At 36.5% G+C, this 19231-nt stretch overlaps 3 protein-coding genes across 9 annotated transcripts in view; 1 reads left to right on the forward strand and 2 right to left on the reverse strand.

Annotated features, from left to right (window-relative positions):
* TRAPPC13 (trafficking protein particle complex 13) overlaps positions 1-12363 on the reverse strand; it is a 40228-nt gene extending 27865 nt beyond the window's left edge. For all 4 annotated transcript variants that reach the window (XM_039255525.1, XM_039255524.1, XM_039255523.1 and 1 more), the window contains exons 1-3: positions 12281-12363; positions 1394-1462; positions 786-885 (exon numbers count right to left, since the gene is read on the reverse strand). In XM_039255525.1, the coding sequence (XP_039111456.1) occupies positions 786-885; positions 1394-1462; positions 12281-12326 (215 nt within the window). In that variant the 5' untranslated portion in view covers positions 12327-12363. The remainder of the gene's footprint in view (positions 1-785; positions 886-1393; positions 1463-12280) is intronic.
* Positions 7734-12367, reverse strand: SHLD3 (shieldin complex subunit 3). Of its 4 annotated transcripts, none has more exons than XM_039255526.1 (2): positions 12281-12367; positions 7734-8685 (listed from the first exon to the last, which is right to left on the reverse strand). In XM_039255526.1, the coding sequence occupies exon 2, from the start codon at positions 8568-8570 to the stop codon at positions 7815-7817; it is 756 nt and encodes a 251-aa protein (XP_039111457.1). In that variant the 5' UTR covers positions 8571-8685; positions 12281-12367; the 3' UTR covers positions 7734-7814. The 4 variants fall into 4 exon arrangements, with proteins under 4 accessions (XP_039111457.1, XP_039111459.1, XP_039111461.1 ...); XM_039255528.1 differs by having other exon boundaries at positions 7734-8629; positions 12281-12364; XM_039255530.1 differs by lacking the exon at positions 12281-12367 and adding an exon at positions 9304-9753 and having other exon boundaries at positions 7734-8629.
* A 669-nt stretch (positions 12368-13036) lies between these two features.
* The window catches only part of TRIM23 (tripartite motif containing 23), a 41991-nt gene continuing 35796 nt past the window's right edge, over positions 13037-19231 (forward strand). The window contains exons 1-2 of the mRNA XM_039255534.1: positions 13037-13175; positions 18587-18749. Of these exons, the coding sequence (XP_039111465.1) occupies positions 13095-13175; positions 18587-18749 (244 nt within the window). The 5' untranslated portion in view covers positions 13037-13094. The remainder of the gene's footprint in view (positions 13176-18586; positions 18750-19231) is intronic.

The following is a 19231-nucleotide window of genomic DNA, read 5'->3' on the forward strand; positions in this document are numbered from 1 at the left end:
AAAATACAAAAATATTTTACATGAATATATTTCCAAGCTTTCAAGACACCAGTCACATTCTGTAAACCTTTTTAAAAAACCTGAAAAATTCCATTTTCTTTTTTTAAACGCTTTATTTATTTCTGAGAGAGAGAGAGAGAGTGTGTGAGCAGGGGAGGTACAGAGTCTGAAACAGGCTCCAGGCTCTGAGCTAGCTGTCAGCACAGAGCCCGATGCAGGGCTCGAACCCACGAACTTGTGAGACCATGACCTGAGCCGAAGTTGGACTCCCAACAGACTGAGCCACCCAGGCGCCCTAAATTCCATGTGGTCTTAAATGCTCTCAAATGCAAACACAGTGAAACCAGGAGCTTCTACCTCATTAATAACCTGGAGTAAGAGAAGAGCTAGGAGTAAGAAGGAATAAAAATTGAGAGTTCCTAATAAAATGACAAGTCTGATAACTTATGTTGGGAAACAGCTGTGTAAGTGAACAATAAGTTGCTTCTGAAAGACATTTAGATTAAGTCGGTTAAAATAAAGGAATACATAGTAAGATCTAAAGAAGAAAGTTAGAATTTTATCATCATAGAAACCCCTATTCATATTTTGGTATGCATCTTATTTTTTTTTTTTTAATTAAAAAACCCCCCAGAATCACATATTATAATTTTGGTAAAAAAAATTTTTTTACACCACTTTAATGTACCATGAGTATTTTTCCATTCCATAGTTTTTATGAACACATAATATGTAATGGCTTTAAAGTACTGTTGCATGTTTTATGTCAACGTTATCATTCTTACCCAAAATTCTGTGGTAAAGTCAACATTTCTCCCAACATTAAAATTTCTGCACCATTTACAGTTGAAGGGTCATCTCTCATGAGTTGGTTAAAGAGATCTCCTATAGAAAGAGAAAAACATAAAATCCTAACATGTATGTTTTAAGTTTTACTTCCATTAAGAAAATAGCTTCCATTAAAATAATCTAATTTGTAATCTTCACTGTAACAAATGTGTGCCAAAAAATTCTACTTTCACAGAGAATGAACACTTCAGAAACAAGGGAAAATGGAGGTCATGAAATATAAAATATAGATAACTCTAGTAATTTTAAATAAAGGGAATGCTAGTACACATGTTGATAGAACATTTGAGGATAAAAAAAATTTTGATGTGATGACTATGAATGCACGCCTCCTGTTGCCAGAGGATAGCCAACAGTCATCTTGACTTAGAGATTATGAATGAGACCTACCACTTAGATAGCCACCACTCATATTGTAAACAAAGAGGCAATAAAGAATGCAGCAAAGAGTTAGCATAAGACTGGCAAGACTATGCTTATTGCAAGGTAATACAGGCATTCCAAGATGCAACTTTCCCCTAGGTGCAAGTAGAACAAAGCATACCAGGTAAGTCCTTTTCTTCACATGTTACTGGAATATTGGTGAATAAAGTAGGTTTAGTTAGTCTCATCACTGTGAAAAGAAAAAAAAAAAAGAAAATATTAATACTGCTTTGGGCCAGTATTCCCAAGTTGAATGTATATCTATCAATTCTATATTATCAAATACAACCTAAAAGCTTGCTAAATATAATATTAAGTACTTCTCAAAATTACACTAAAATATTAAATGCTACTAAAGTATTAATTTACAACAAAAAATCTTACATTATTTACTTATAACCTCATGATTATATACCACATTATAGAGTAAGTGGAAAAAAGAGGGATTTTAAAGCTTATGGTATATGAGAACAAGGCTTAAAAAAATATCCTGAGTGACTTCACTGTGAACAGTATCAACAAAATATCAGCCTGAAAGCAAAACAAGTTTTGATGCACCATTTTGAACATCAAACCATAATTTCAAACCAAAAGAATCTTAGTGAACTTTATCTCTCAGTTCTAATCACTGGCCACTGGAAGTTCAATAAGTGGGCCTATAAGTAATAGTAATTTTGTAGAGAAATTACAAAGGTACCACTTAACATATAGCTTTTTAAAATTCTAATCAAAACTAAGATTTGTTCTTGTGACATAAAAGAATACATCGAGGTTTAGAAAAACAAGTTAAAATAAGCTAAGGAAATTAATGGGAAAAAATGAGGAAGAACTGGATTTACCATATATTAAAACATTTAAGTCTAAAATCAGCTAATTGGCTTATTAATGCATGACCATACAGATATATTAGATAGTTTTTAAAAAAAGATTATTAGGATGAAGCAAAAAAAAATCAGCATTATAAAGTGCTAGAACAACTGTTTACTTATGTAGAAAAAATAAAAAATTAATTTACAAATTCATTTCAATTATGAAAGGCCTACATATCAAATAGTTAACAGGCAAGAAATTAAGCCACAGAAAACTAAAAAGAATGAAAATTTATGTTAATTTAGTTTAGTGTGGATAAGACATTCTAACTATTGAAACATTCTAACTATTGCAAATCTTTTTCAATTATTTCTAATGACTGACATTTGATCACATCAAAATAAAGAGCAAAATATAACATTAAAAATCATACAAACTTGTAAAATATTTCAGAAAATTCAGGGGTACCTAAGTCGGTCAGTTGGTTAAGCGTCCAACTCTTAGTTTAGGCTCTGGTCATGATCTATCTCATGGGTATGCCCCATGTTAGGCTCTGTGCTGACAGGACAGAGTCTGCTTGGGATTTTTCTCTCCTTCTCTCTGACCCTCGCCTACTCTAGCTCGCACACTCTCTCTCTCTCCCCCCAAAATAAACTCTAAAAAAAAAAAAAAAGTTCATTCAAATCAAACTCCCAAACTTTAAAGACTATTAACCTAAAAGGCCTATTCACAGTATAAGTGATATTCATTAGCATATGTAACATGTACCATCTAACTACTAACTAGTTATATCATTCATATTGAATTTAGCACCTTTCTCATCTTGGTCTCAGCTTAAATGTCACATTTTCCAAAAAAGAAATAACAGCTCACCTGCTTCTCTCATAGCCCCTTGTATTTATCATGGACTAACATATGTACTTATTTACAGCACTCTGATCCAAAGTCCATGAGGTTTAGGCTCTTATGTATTATGTTTAGTTTTGTGGCTTCATTGCTTGACATAGGTTCTGGCAAATAGTATATTCTATAGATCTTTGCTAAATGAAAGAATTAGCAACTCATCCAAATCCTCAAGTAAACAGTATTTTGAAGATGTAAGTTTCATGAACTGAGGCCACTAAACAATGTTTGTTATATTAAATAGATGGCTTTTGAGGGGTACCTGGCTGGCTTAGTTGGTAGAACATGCAGCTCTTGGTCTCAGGGTTCTAAGTTCAAGCCCTATGCTGGGCGTAGAGCTTACTTAAATAGAGTAAAAATAAAATAAAATAAAATCATAATATAAATAAGTAGCTGTTGAAATAGACAATAAATGTTAACCTTAAAATTTCTGAAGTCACTTGCAGAGCTAATATTTAATGAGCATTTACTAGTGCTAGACAGTACGCTAAATAACACACATTCAATTCTCAGGCCTACAAATCTGGTACCACTGTCCACCTTTATACATAAGAATGATACTTCCAGAGGATAATTTGCCTATAAAAGACTATATAGGGGCACCTGGGTGGCTCAGTTAGTTAAACACCGACATCTGATTTCCACTACGGGTGGGATCTCAAGGTCCTGAGATGAAGCCCTGCATCAGGCTTCTGCCCTGGGCTGGAACCTGCTTACGATTCTCCCTCTCCCTCTCCCCTGAGAGTTCTTTCTCAAAAAAAACAAAAACAAAAACAAAAACAAACAGTATATAAATATATTATATACATAAACACACACACATACACATACATACATGTATATATATATAAATTTTAAAATAGACTACACATCAAGTGGCAGAATTAGATTTGAACTCAGGTAAATTGACTCTGTTCAAAAACAATTATCTGGCTTGGTTGATTAGGGGACTGACTCTTGGTTTTGGCTTTGGTCAAGATCTGAGGGTTTATGAGACAGAGCCCCATATCAGGCTCTGCACTGTGCAGAGCTTGCTTGGGATTCTCTCTCTCTCTCTGCCCCTTTCCTACTCTCTGGTTCTCTCAACATAAACAAACAAACATTAAAAACAATTCTCTGTATGATTAATTGTAAGCTTAGGTTCATAAACCAAGAATGTCAGGCCTTATGAGAAACATCCTATTGGAATTCAAATCAGGACTCTATCAAGCAGAATATTAACGAGATAAAGATCATTGACATGGCATGGGAAGTGCTTGGGTAGGTGTTTTCTAACTTTCCACTTCATTCTTTGGCTATTCGGTGTCTTTTGTGGTTTCATACAAATTTTAGGATTGTTTGTTCTAGTTCTGAGAAGAATGCTGGTGCAATTTTGATTGCGTTTGCATTGAATGTGTAGATTGCTTTGGGAAGTACTGACATTTGAACAGTATTTGTTTTTTCCATTCATGAGCATGGAATGTTTTTCCATTTATTTGTGTCTTCTTCAATTTCTTTTATAAGCTTTCTATAGTTTTCAGCATACAGATCTTTAACATCTTTGGTTAGGTTATTCCTAGGTATTTTATGGTTCTTGGTGCAACTGCAAACGGGATCGATTTCTTGATTTCTTTCTGTTGCTTCATTATCGGTGTATAGAAATGCAACTGATTTCTGTACACTGATTTTGTAACCTGCAACTTGGCTAAATTTATGTATCAGTTCTAGCAGCATTTTGGTAGAGTCTTTCAGGTTTTCCATGTAGAGTATCATGTCATCTGTGAAAAGTGGAAGTTTGACTGCTTTGCTAATGTGGATGCCTTTTATTTCATTTTGCTGTCTGCTGAGGCTAGGATTTTCAACACTATGTTAAACAACAGTGGTGATAGCAGACATCCCTGTCATGTTCCTGATTTCATGGGGAATGCTCAGCTTATTTTTAATTACGAAAGCAGATTTAAATTATGTACAACCTGAAGATTTTAAAAAAAGGGGGCACTAAAAACGATATACAGAGACTGTTTTCCCCCCCCTCAATATCTAAGACTCTTAAGCTCACTTTTTACATTTATTTATTTATTGAAAACACAAGCGGAGGAGGGGCAGAGAGAGTGGGAGGGAGAATCCCAAACAGGTTCCATACCATCAGTGTGAAGCCCAACTGTTGGCTCAAACCCACAAGCCATGAGATCATGACCTGAGCCATAGTCAAATGCTTAACCAAATGAACCACCGAGGATCCCTTCTAAGCTCACTTTTAACACCAAATGGTCTCTGTCCCCTCCCCCCCCACCTTTTTTTTCATTTCAGAAGAAGCCTAATCTTAACAAGGGCAAAATACACTCTCAAATCCTAAAACACTTTTTAAAAATTGTGTCCTTGAAAATCCCATGTGATTTCAATCCAATGTGGGATTTAAAAAAAAAACCAGCAAAAGGAAAAAAAGAGAGACAAACCAAGAAATGGACCTGTAGAGAGAACAAATTAATGGATACCAGAGGGGAGGTGGGTGGGATCATGGGTTAAATATGTGAAAAAGATGAAGGAGTGCACCTGTTGTATTGAGCACCGGGTGTTGTACAGAAGTACTGAATCATTCTTTTGTACACCTGAAACTCATATTACATGTCTGGTAACTAACTGGAATTTAAATTAAAAATTCTAGGGCACCTGGGTGGCTCAGTTGGTTAAGTGTCCAAGTTCAACTCAGGGCATGATCTCTCTGTGAGTTCAGGCCCCATGCTGGGTTTTGTGCTGAGAGCCCAGCACCGAGAGGCTGAGTCCAATTCTGCATCTTCCTCTCTCCCTTCTGCTCCTCCGTGGCTCGAAGTCTAACTCTCTCTCCCTCAAATATAAACATTAAAAAAAAACTTATAGATAAGTGTCCTTGAGTTCACTTGAGTAGCCAACTTATTTGCTTATTATATGCTCAAACTTCCATTGTGTACAAGTCTTATTAAGCTTAGTTTTTGCAGATTCTGATTTTCTAGGGGATGAGACAATAAGGGAGTCAGTAAAGAACGCTCTATTAAACATAAAGAAGTTCCCAAACTGGTACAATAAATAAGTTTTCTTCAGGAGTGCCTGCGTGGTTCAGTGGGTTAAATGTCCGACTTTGGTTCAGGTCATGATCTCACAGTTCCTGAGTTTGAGCCCCAAATCTGGCTATCTGCTGTCAGGACAGAGGCCACTACAGATCCTCTATCCCCCTCTTTCTGCCCCTCCCCAACTTGCCAGCATGCTCTCTCTCTCTCTCCCTCTCTAATAAAAATTTTAAAAAAGGAAATCTTTAAAAAACATGTTTTCTTCATATTTTCAAAAACAGTAAAAATCAGCAGGGGTGGAAATGCGGGGATAGCAGTGGGTAAGAAATACTATCATTTTATGGACTCAAAGGAAACCACTATATAGCACAGTTCATTATAATGCAGATTCTTAAATACAACTGGGAAAGCCCTGTTAATAATATAAAACTATCTCATCATTTGAAGGAAGATTCAAGTATGCCGCTATCAAATACAGATTTAAAATGCAGTATTTCCTGTCTTACAACAAATTAATGGGCCTCAAAAATTACAGATCATGTTGGCTGTAAAGAGCGAATTAACAATAAAAGGTGTAAAAAAAAAAAAACCTGGCAGACGCACACCTGGGTGGTTTCGGTGGTTGAACATCCGACTTTGGCTCAGGTCATGATCTCACAGTTGCCAGTTAGAGCCCCACTTCAAGCTCTGCGCTGACAGCTCAGAGCCCGGGGCCTGTGCTGGGTTCTGTGTCTCCCTCTCTCTCTCTGCCCCTCCCTTGCTTGTGATCTCTCTCTCCTCTCTCTCTCTCATAAACAAACATTAAAAAAAAAACTGTCAGAGGAACTCCTATGTGGAATTTAAAAAACAAAACCAACCATCAAAAGAATAAAAAGGTAATTAAATGATAGTCTTATATTTAGCTCTGAATGTTAGATCAGGTTCTTAGTCAAAAATTAGGGAAGCCAAAAGTATATGTGACTTTCAGCCCAGGAAGAAATCAAATATTCACTCTACACAGCAAATAGTGTCCTGTGTAGAGCCATTCTCATTGGCCCTCACAAAACACAGACAGTTCATTTAGTTATGAAATTCAGGTTTCATCTATTTTCTTACAAAAAACTTTTAGAAGTCCTCAATAAATTATGAAAGAGATAGGCTGAGGTTACAAACGAATTAACTGGGCCAAGTTCAACTTGTATATACATTTTGCTTGGAAAGAACTTAAAAATTAAATTAGGGAAATCTTCTTAACCATATTCTACAGTCTTGCCAATCTAATTCCTGAATGATTTCAAGTTTGTGAACTGAAATTCTGGGCATTTTGAGCACATTATATCAAAGTGAATCATTATGCAGGAGCTCATCTTAGAAATTCTCAAAAAAACGGTCTTTTAAGTTATTTTGTAAGTTGGTAAATGAAGTTAAATTCATATGATACACTCCACATCATTTTTTCATTGAATTAGAGTTATCATTTATCTGAAGGTAGACAGCTTTTCAGGGAAAAATAAAATTGAGATACTGCTATCATTGTCCTAGAGTAAATGCTGTGTTTTATTAAATGCCCTCATAGATTCACCTTCCTGTATACATTGTTCTTAAGTTAATAGACAGGCCTACGAACTCACCTGATAGTCATTTATTTCTAGGAAACAAACTATACGTATTATGACACAGCTTTTTACAACATTAAAAATGAATAGGCTATATGACTGAAGGGTTAAATAAAAAAGTCATAAAAAATTTAAAAACTCATAAAAATTTATTGATTCCAAATCACAATTCATTCAGAATATTCTTCTGTTTGACAATGACTGGAATTCATTACATACTAAAAATAACGCCATATTTACGTACGTATAAATTCATTCTCCCAGTAAGAGCTAATCTTCCCTTCAGAAGATTTCCCACATATTCACAGTACCTAATATCACAGAATACCCATATTTGGCCTAAGTGTCTCTGAATCGTAGCATTACAAGATGGAAGTTCATTGTGTCTGATAATTTGATTGAGTTTTGTCCAAATGTCTTCCAGAGTTTGGTTGTTACAAATAGTGTGCTCTATAGTCCATCTTCCCCTATAAAGTGAATGCAAATTCAGTGCCTTTAAACTATCTTGCAGTTTTTTAGACAAAGGAAAAATATTTTCAGTGCAATTACTGTTGGGAAGTGAAACACTCCAAAACCTCTTCTTGTGTTGTCTTCCCTTTTCTGATCGTGTATTTAGATTTCCAGAATTAGCCTGTTCATTCAGTGCGTATGGCCAGATTAAGTGCTTTTTTTTTTTTAAATTAGGCTGAAATTCCAAAAGATCTATTGTGCAATCATAACTCTGTGATTTAACATCATGTTCTGAAATGGTTAAGTAGAGTTTCACATCTTCAGCTGCCTCTTCAGAAATCAGAGGTGGTGATCTTTTAGGTTTGAGTGGAAGTCTGGACCCATCATGAGGAAACCAAGGAATAAATCTTGATAGTGGACGTGTAGGAAAGTCTTGAAGTGCTTTCTCTGCAATTTTTGGCAGTTGTGTGGGATCACTCTCATATGGTCGATAATGTAATATTACTTCTGTAGTCATTCTGCAGTAATCCAGTCACTCTTAATGAAGAGAAAATTTCTTAGACGTGCTCCTTAACACTAGAATGTAATTTATAATTATAAGACTTTCTTTCCAAATCAGAGGGAATCAGGACCTAAAGCAGAAGTATTGCAAAGAGTAAGGTACGGCAGGGATAACCTACACACAAATAGGGAGAAAAGAAAAAACAAAAACCAATCCCAGTATGGTATTTTATCAAGTGTTGTTGGTAAACGTAAATGTAATCACAAAAGCGGAAACCCTCTGTCCACTAAAATAAGGGATCTGGATTAGATGCCTGGTCAGCCTCAAACTGCTAGTAGTCAACATGTCCAGCTCAACATGCAAATATTTATAAGTATTGTTATTAATATATTAGGTAATAATCTTAAGACTATAGCAGAAACAAAGGGTAAATTATCCATTCTTAGAATATCATATTCATTTGAAGATAACAAAAATGTACTAATACTTAAAACTTCGAGACCTCCATTGAGGAAAATGAAACTCATTGATTTTTAATACCTTGAAAAAACAGATCATTTTATAATTTAAAATGATATGAATTTTACCAAACACATAGACATAATACTTAATGATCTTTCATTCCCAATACTAGGCACTAATAACATGAAAACAGTTAAATTTTGCAGTTTAACCAGGCTAGGAACCAGTTTTGCTAAAAGTGTCCTTGTATAAATGGGGCACTTTCACAGTATCAAGATGTTAGTACCATGGATCCCGAATTCCAATTCGGAGGAGGAACAAGAAGGCTAGACCTTATTATTTTTTTCCTCTTAGAACAAAGAAGTCTTCATGTTGCCCCAAATTGGGTCACTGATAGTATGTTCCAGCATACAGTCAGGCTTCCAAAGCTGCATGACCCAAAACGCAAGCTCTTTCAAACTCTCGTTACTATAGAAAAAAATGAGACATTGTATCTCTTCTCCCCCAAATCATTAGAGAACTTCTTGAAGGCACTCTCCTATTACTAGAATGGCCATAGGTGGGGACTACTGTTGTGATGTCATAATACTCATTTGATCACTGATTCTGAAGAGTCAGAAGTAATTAATTTCATCATGATTCTTTTCGCCTACTGTTAATGTGCGGTGACTGATTGAACAACTTAAATTTATAAATGGTGTGATTCTTAAGGCCTGTAATTTTTAATATGAATCTAAACATAGCATATTCTTTTCTTCTTTATGTTTATTTCTGAGAGAGACAGAATGTGAGTGGGGGAGGGCCTGAGAAAGGGAGACAAAGAAAGAATCCAAAGCAGGCTCCAGGCTCTGAGCTGTCAGCACATGAGATCATGACCTGAACTGAAGTTGGACACTTAACCGACTGAGCCACCCAGGCACCCATAAACATAAAAATTTGGTTAATTGTTTTTTATTTATTTCTGAGAGAGAGAGAGACAGAGAGAGAAGGAAAGAGCATCAGCAGGGGAGGGTCACAGAGAGGGGGAGACACAGAATCTGAAACAGGCTCCAGGCTCTGAGCTGGCTGTAAGCACAAAGCCCGAAGCGGGGCTCAAACCCATGAACCGTGAGACCATGACCTGAGCTGAAGTTGGACGCTTAACTAACTGAGCCACCCAGGCACCCCCTCATTTATTTATTTTTTAATATTTATGCATTTTTGAGAGTGAGAGAGACAGAGTGTGAGCAGGGGAGGGGCAGAGAGATAGGGAGACAAAGAATCTGAAGCAGGCTCCAGGCTCCCAGCTGTCAGCAGAGAGTCTGATGCAAGGCTGGAAATCAAGGACTGTGAGATCATGACCTGAGCTGAAGTCAAATGCTTAAATGACTGAGCCACCCAGGCACCCTTAAACATAGCATATTCTTAAAACAATAATGCTTTCATTTTTTTTCTTTCCTCTTCCTTTTATTTTCACATTTTAAGATATGGCATTGAGAATTATTTTATTTCTGTTTGAAATTATTCAGTGTTGTACTCTGAGGATGATGAAGTCGTGACAGCTCAATTTTTTACACATATAAGAAAGTAAACTTAAATGATCATATAAGTTGATATACTTGTCATCCAGCAATCAGTACAATTAAACTGGTCAAAATTCTTTAATAAACTTTATGATTTTATTTTTTTTAGGTAATCTTTATACTCAATGTTGGGCTTAAACTTGAAATCAAGAGTTGTATGCTCCATTGACTGAGCTAGCCAAGTGCCGCAAAACTTGTGAAAACTCTTGATTAACAAGGGGGAATAACGGTACTGGAGAGCTTTAATAAAGCCAAAACTATCTGTAAATTTCAAAGCACTTGTCCTTTTAGGCTGCTAAAATACACTTTCCTAGGTTATCTTCTGCTTCAGAAAATAAAGAATAATAGAAAACTACAAATTCTCAATGGCAGTTAGCTTCCCTATCACTGGAATTTAACTGTATTTAAAATAGCTTCCAATTTGCATAAAATCAAACCTAACAGCTAACAGAAGTGTTCCAATTTCCCATAAAAGTAGTTGGTGAGATAAATATTCTCTGAAAATGCAGTTTCCATCATTAGGAGGCAACATGTAGTTAAGGCCTTGCGGAAATACTGCCTTTAATCACTAGTTTTGTGATCTTGAAAAAGTTTCTTAAATTTATGAAAGATATTAAGTAATATCTATTCTACATGCTTGATATGGGATTAAGAAAGAACATGACAGTTTCTTTTCCTTTTTCTCCAGAAAGAACCCCTTTCAGTCTAATTTATTTGCTCAGGCTAAGCTTATAGGTCCTATTGCTATATTAGTATTTCTGTTTTTTAGTTCTATAGTCAGAGACAGATCTATTAAACAGAGCTATCAGTATATGATTTTATGTTACAAATGAGACTGATAAGCTTCTGGAATGTTTGATGACTACATCATAACTGGGTACAGATAATTATCCCTCAAAATGGATGCCAAAGGGAGGTAAGTGCAATTCAACTGAATTCAAATGTCTATGGAACCTCTTCACGGCTCAGTTGAACAAGTTATTGGAAACCACCCAGTAGAGCATCCAAGAAATAAGTGCATTTGTATAAGTAGGAAATAGATGAAGTAAGGCTGAAAGCATTTTAAATAAAAGGTTTTCAGAAAACAATAATTCCAGAAAAACTCTGCCCTGTTGGTTTTCCCTAAGTAATGATACAATTACATCATCGACCTTTATTTATTTTTTGCTTTGTACAGAAAACGAAAATTGGCATAAATTTTCCCACATCCACACCACTTTGAAGTAAACTGCAGTACGTTATAACAAATCTATACGTTGTTGTACTGTTTCAAAACCCTTGGCGATGCTAAAACTAGATCAATTTTGCAGATCAAACTGAAGTCTGGTAACTTCGTCAGTGGCACACGAAGACACAGGAGACAAGGAAAAGCCACTAAAGATGCTTACTGTACATCATCTTGGGTCACAGGGCTCTTAGCTTCTCTGACTAAAACCGGTCTGGTTACTGCAGCAGCATATAACACAGTGACATTATAGGAATATCTATTACATTCTAGAAGAATGCAATAGAAGTCTGTCAAACCTAAAAAGCAAAGAAAAATTGCTTCCTTCCGCTCGGCGCCAAAGAACAAAGCAAGAACGCAGGCACTAATGGTGTTTAAGGACGAGGCCGACATCCCAGGGACCAGGCCTGGGTGGCAAAGGCTTCGAGAACTAGCGAGAGAAAAGAAAACAGAGGAGTCGGGTTCGTAAAGTTTACCTTTCAGGGCCAGCAGGTGCTCCTGTTTGGGGGGATTCACTTCCATTTTGACCGGCACTTTCGACCCACTGCCTACGGCAGCTGAAGAGGTTCAACGCAGCCCGGAAGAAAACAGTGCAACGTACGTTCGGGAAGATCAAGTGCACACCCAACAGTTTCTGCTGGCGGTGCCTTAAATTTTCTTCTTACCACGTCCTTTACGTACTCAACAGCTTCTTTTCACCAAAGCCATATCTTGCTTCTTGGAGATTTATACATAAAATACTTTTCTGTTTTCCAGCCACGATCACACATCGCGTCTTCAGGAAACCACTCCTCGCTGACAGAACAGAGCCCCACAAATACCTACAAGGCGGAGTAGGGGAAAAAAAACAAAACAAAACCCAAAACTAGTATGGCATCCTGGGATTTGTAGTTTAAACAAAAACCAAACTGCATGCAGGGAGATGTAGTCTCCCGTAGTCCTCACGCCTAGTCTCCAATTAGGAAGCGATCGTTTCTAAAACGGGAGTTTCACTCCAAAACGTTACTTCTTGCTTTATCCTTTGTTTTTTTCTTTAATTTATTCATTCCATAAGCTGCAGTCTCCTAAATAACAGCGATAAAAACAGCAAAGCGTTTATACACACGGATAGGCTTCCCAAGAGCTAGTGACTGGCAGGGGGAGGAGCTCTGAGGTCAGCTCAGCAGAGCCCCGCGTCGTACTGCGCCTGTGCGACAGCGGCGAGCGCCGAGGCCTCTGGGTAGATGGTTCTACCCCCGCCCCTTAGTTGAAGGCCGAGACGGCTGCTTCTGCGGCACCGCTCCTCCTAGGATGGCTACCCTGGTTGTAAACAAGCCTGGAGCGGGACTAGACAGTGGCCGTCAGGGCAGCCGGGGGACGGCCGTGGTGAAGGTGAGGGACCTTGCGTGCTCCGTTCTCCACCTTCGGCCTCCCTTCGGTTTATCCTTGAGATCTGGCGGCGTCGCCCCGGCCGTCTTCGGGCAGGATGCGCGGCCTTTAGCGCCCCTCTCTGCTTTACATGCCTTGCCCCCCACCCCGCAATTTAAAAAAAAAAAAAAAAATTTTTTTTTTTTAAATATCTGCGGGCTTGAGGTTGCCTGGTGTTCTGTTCATACCAGTTCTCTGCTTGACGTCGCCGATGGGGACGTTTATGAAAAAGAGCTTGTGGGCCCGTGAGACTGACTTCGGCCGGTCTTTCCCTAGATCCTCTGCTGCTAGTCATGTTCAACAGGCATTAGCTTATTTTTATTAAATTGAGCCATTATTGTCGCTAGGTGCTATGTTAAGTATTGTAGCTCGTTAGTATCTACTTATAGGGTATATGATAATTACCATTAAACAGGTGATACTCAGGTTTGGGTTAACACAGTATGTGATGGAGCCAGGGCTGACTGCATTTAATGTCTTATTTTCATTATCGCACTAATTCTAAAACCAGGCGTGTATTACTGGTTGATCTGTCCCCCTCCTGTCTTGGTAGTACAGTCTTTCAGCACTTGCGAAGTCTCCCAGTAGCAGCATGGCTGGGCATTACCGTTAAGGTATACCAGTTACCTATACTTGAGGTTTAAAATTACACTATGCTTAAATGCTTCAAGATGCATTGGCTAAAAAATGAGTTGAATTATGTGGAATTCACGTTTCCCTTTCACTGTATAGGTGTGGAAAGATTTGGAAAGAAGCGATCTCAGTCTTTTGTAGAAAACTTTCAGGATTATAGTAATCTCAGTCATTGTTATTTCTCGTTAGTGGCTACATATAAGAATAACAGGATTTAAAAGAAAAAAAAAACACCCTAATGCACTCTTCCTCCCCCAGTTCTGATTAACCTGACATAAGTATATTTTTCTACATTTCCAGAAGTGATTTGAATGTGCAACTAGGGTTGAGAACTACTGTAGCAGATAATATCTGATGTTCTTTTAAGATCTTGGATAATAGGCACCAATAATTTCTCACCGAATGTTGGTTTTAGATGACAACAAATGATAAATTTCTGGTTACAAGTATATTAACAATCAATATTGATGGATTTTGATTCATCTCACCTTTATATTATTAATGAAGTTATTCTGAAAGTACACAGCATATCTGAGATACAGAGGGAGCCCTGTTAGGCATGTTGTATGGTTGAGCATTTATTTATTGATTTGTGCTTTAAGTAGGGAATACCTCAGGATTATTTTGTGAATTAACTTGAATCAATAAGTTGTAGTTAGAATGGATATTATTACTGTATATACCTTTGTTACCCTAGTTGCCTTAAAATCTCAAAAATATACCAACATCTGATAAAACTCAAATTTATTACAGCATAGAGTTTGATATGTTAGAGTTTCTCTTTGTTCATTTTTATTATTTTGTTAACATTTAATCAGTTTTGAGAGAGAGTGTGTATGGGGGAGGGGCAAACACAGAGTAGGACAGAGGATCTTAAGTGGGCTGCACAGCAAGCCCAATGCAGGGTGGGCTCCAGCTCACAAACAGATCATGACCTGAACTGAAGTCAGACATTTAACTGACTGGACCACCCAGGTACCCCTCATTTTTATCTTTATATGTAAAATGTGCCTGAGCCGTGCAGTAGGATAGTCCTTTTTGGCAAGATCTTTATGCTGTAATTTGTAGGGAGTATGGTGGCATAAGTTAAAAAACCAGACAAACTCATTGTCATTTTCATAGACAAAAGCAGAAATTATTCATTGGAAGGTGAAAGTTGAAGTATATAATGTTAATAAGTAAAATGACTTGTTTAATGACCAAGTTGATAATGGTGTGGTTTTTTCATTAGAAATCTCAAAGATAAAAATCTCATATTCTTGAATTACATTCAAAAAAGGGAAAAAAGGAACCAGGAAAATTTGTTTGGAAGAACAAGTCTTCTTAGCACTTCTAAAATATGGTTTGGTTTATTAAAATTTGATTTACATGTAGCAAGTTTGAAACTCTCCTTGGCATATTTGTGAAGTTTATAAAATTAAGGGCTTTTTTCTTATCTAGGACTTAATTTCTTTGGCTATTAGCCACATTTCCTCATGATAAATATTGAAGAAAGAATTTCTTACTCTCTTGTTACTGAGTTGATGTGAAATAATCTAATCACTGTGTTTTGGACCTATGTTTGGTTTATAAATCAGTGGTGTGTTACTAGTGCTTTTTTGGAAAAAAAAAAAATCTCTGGTAGCAACTTAAGTTTTTTTTTATCTGTGTAATTATGGGGTCATAGATATAAGGTATGAATGGACTAAGTAAAATTTAATAGCAAGAAATTTATTAAAAAATGTTGCATTTATTTTATATCTAATTGTGTTGTATCTTTTCTGTATTTGATTGAATTTGATACTTAAGTGAGGATGTTTAAATAAAAATTCTTTACTGCCTTGTTTAAAAGTAGAATAAATTTAAGTGTGTGTATGTAATATAATTTATGTGTAACTGTTCCCAGTTATTTCTCCTCCTGATAGGGAACCACTATTGTAGTGTAATTAGTTTCCTGTATCGCCTGCCTGAAAGATAGTATGCCTGTATAAAAATATATGTAAATATATGCTTTTTCTCTCCACAGTTTTATGTAATAGGTATATTCTATGTATCATTTTTTGCTTTGTTTTATTTATAAGAAATCATTGTGTTCATAAAAACTTCCTCTTTCTCCATAGACTGCATAGTTTGCAGTATATGAATATACTATATTTTCTAGTCTGTATTGGCATATATTTACTTTGTTTCTAATCTTTTGCAAATGCAAATAGTGCTGTAAGGAATAACACAGAGACTACTTCACACATGTGTAATACATTTGTAGGTGATATTCCTGGAAATAGAATTACTAAGCTATGTAGGGGTGCCTGGGTGACTTAGTCGCCTAAGTGTCTGACTTCAGCTCAGGTTATGATCACACAGTTCATGAGTTTGAGCCCTGTTTTGGGCTCTCTACTCTCACCACTTAGCCTGGAAACTGCTTCAGATCCTCTGTCCTCTTCCTTCCCTCCCCCTCTCCCCCACTCTCTTTCATTCTCTGTCTCAAAAATAAACATTAAAAAAATTTAAAAAAGAATTACTAAGATAGGTAAACTTTTAATAGGTATTACCAAATTGGTTTTCATAAAGCCTATATATTAGTCAGTGAGCATTTCACAGCACTCACCAACATATAAGAATATTTTCTTTCCAGGGTGCCTAGGTAGCTCATTCAGTTGAGCATCCCACTTTTGATTTTGGCTCAGGTCATGATCCTGGGATCATGGGATCCAGCCCCATGTTGGGCTCTGTGCTTAGTGTGGAGCCTGTTTGAGATATTCTCTCTCTCTCTTTTTCTCTCTCCCTCCTTTCCCTCCCTCTCCCTCCCCCCTCCCCGTATCTCTCTTTCTCTCTCTGCTCCTCTCCCCTGCTAGTGCACCCTCTCTTAAAAAAAAAAAAAAAAAAAGAATACCTGCTTTCCCACCCTTTCACCTGCACAACACAGGGTTATCAACCTGTTTGATCTCATCTGAAAACAGTATATTGGTTTTAAGTTTAATTGCATTTCAAAGTTTTTTTAATGGGATTGGACATCTTTTCATATATTTAAAGAGCTGTTTTCATGTCTTTCTGTGAACTGTGTGTTACACTTAAGACTCTTGAACCATACTGGGATGCAAGCCAATTATGAAGTATGAATTTACAGTGAAGAATGTTCGTATTTCATGCACTTAGTCCCAATTAATTACAGAGCTAATATTTTTAATATATTAAGTGTGATTTCCACTAAGCATTTTCTGATTTTTACTTTTCATTGTTTAATTATTGGGGGATAGTGGTTAGGCTGAACTATTTAAAACAATTTTTTTAAGTTTATTTATTTATTTTGAGATAAGAGAAAGCACAAATGGGGGAGGGGTAGAGAAAGTGGGAGAACGAGAGTCCCAAGGAGGCCCTGTACTGTCAGTACAGAGCCTGATGCAGAGCTTGAACTCAAGAACCATGAGATCCTGACATGAGCCAAAGTTGGATGTTTAACCTACTGAGCCACCTAGGTGGCTCCCCTCTTTTTAAAAATTCTTATTTTGTCAGATTATTTATATAAGCACACCAGTGGTTGGTTGTTTGGAATGCCCTGTTTCTGAGGGCTTTTTGGTCTAAGAGGGAAAGGCAGGCTGAAAAGCCACTTTAATGGAATTAAAGTGCTTTGAGTGCTTTGGGTGTTAAGATAAATACTTATCCATGGTGCATGATGGCCCAAGGGATAGTGTGCTCATTTAATTTGGACTGAGCTGTTTCGGTAGACTGAGAGATATAGTTGTTTAGAAACTTGTTAGTTTATTAATGTTAAAATGTCTGTTTAACTATTTCCTTACCATAAAGAAAGAGGCAAAAACAGTTTGTCCTGTTCTAGGAACTACATATTATTTGATACAGTTTGAGAACAGTGTGAAGGGGGTGGCAGGGAAACAATAGACAGAGGCCAGATTGTAGTAGGCCATGGATGGCAGACATAGGAGTTTGTGGAATAATTATTCAATGTGGGCATTTTTAAAAAATAAATTAAAATTATGAAACACTTCAGATATATTGGGAAGTAACGGTACTAACAGTATTTCATTAATAAAAATATAGTTTGTTGACTTAATTATAAAACAAACTCATGCTCTTGGGACTCAGAATAAGCTGATTCTTGTTGCCTTTACTTTGATTGTATGGCCTTGGGCAAGTCATGTGCCTGTAACGAACTATGTAGGCAAAATATTTTCTAACCAAGCGGCATTATTTATTAACTAAGAATAAGGAATTTAAATTTGTCTTAACTGACTGATTGTATTTACATTATATAATATAAACAAATACTAAAAGATACTTGAAACCTATAGTCTTTTCTGAACAGGTTCTTTATTATTTATAAAGGTTGTCACCCTAGTTCATATTTCAAATTATTTTTATTAAAATTAATGATGGTTTTTTGGAGGGTAGGTAATTTCAGAGAAATTGTTTAAGAACCCAACTTTGGTGGAATTATACAGTATACAGATTCAGATATAATGAATCAAGTCATAAGTTTCAAGAGATAAAGATGATATTAATTTACATTATTTGCATCCCTAATACTTCACATTTCAAGGAGATTTCATTATGTTATAGTTTTGGTAGGATCTGTTAGATGATGTGCTAAAAAGATGATTGAAGGTTCTACATCTAGAGTGTTTTTTTCATGAAGAAATAAAGTCACTTAGATTAATCTAATATGTTAGATCAAGGGTTTCTTTTAGCCTAAAGTATGTGTAGTTTTAAAATCATTTAAAGAGCACATATTTCCTTGTCAATTATAGGTGCTGGAGTGTGGAGTTTGTGAAGATGTCTTTTCTTTGCAAGGAGACAAAGTTCCTCGCCTTCTGCTTTGTGGCCACACAGTCTGCCATGACTGTCTTACCCGCCTGCCTCTTCATGGAAGAGCAATCCGTTGTCCTTTTGATCGACAAGTAACAGATCTGGGTAGGAAAATATATTGTATTTAAGATTGAAAATTGTTTGGTTTCTCTGTGTTAAAAGGAGTTTGTATAGTCATTGATTACTGTAGGGTTCTAGGTTAGATGAGAAGTATGGAAAAGTATTATCTTCAGTTACTTAGAGGAGTTATTTTAGGTTGAATGTATATTTTATACAGTGGTTTTCAAACACGAATCTTAACTAATTTGTAGTTATGAAATCTAATTGGTTGTGAACAGGCTTTCTTTTTTTTTTTTTTTTTTTACAAATAGTTTATTGTCGTATTAGTTTCCACATAACACTCAGTGCTCATCCCCACAAGTGTCCTCCTCCATGCCCATCCCTCCTCCCCCCCACATCCATCAGTCCTCAGTTTTTTTTCAGCATTCAAGAGTCTCTCATGGTTTGCCTCTCTCCCTTTCCCCCACCATTTCCGCCCTTCTTCTCCCCCTTGTTCCTCAGTTAAGTTCCTCCTAATCCTCCTATAC

Source organism: Hyaena hyaena, unplaced genomic scaffold (genome assembly GCF_003009895.1).
Source record: "Hyaena hyaena isolate Hyena2069 unplaced genomic scaffold, ASM300989v1 scaffold_530, whole genome shotgun sequence".
NCBI lineage: Eukaryota > Metazoa > Chordata > Mammalia > Carnivora > Hyaenidae > Hyaena > Hyaena hyaena.

What these genes read in the sequence shown, in the direction of transcription:
- SHLD3 (XM_039255526.1), bottom strand. Translation starts at nt 8,570, where the DNA reads ATGACTACAGAAGTAATATTACATTATCGACCATATGAGAGTGATCCC.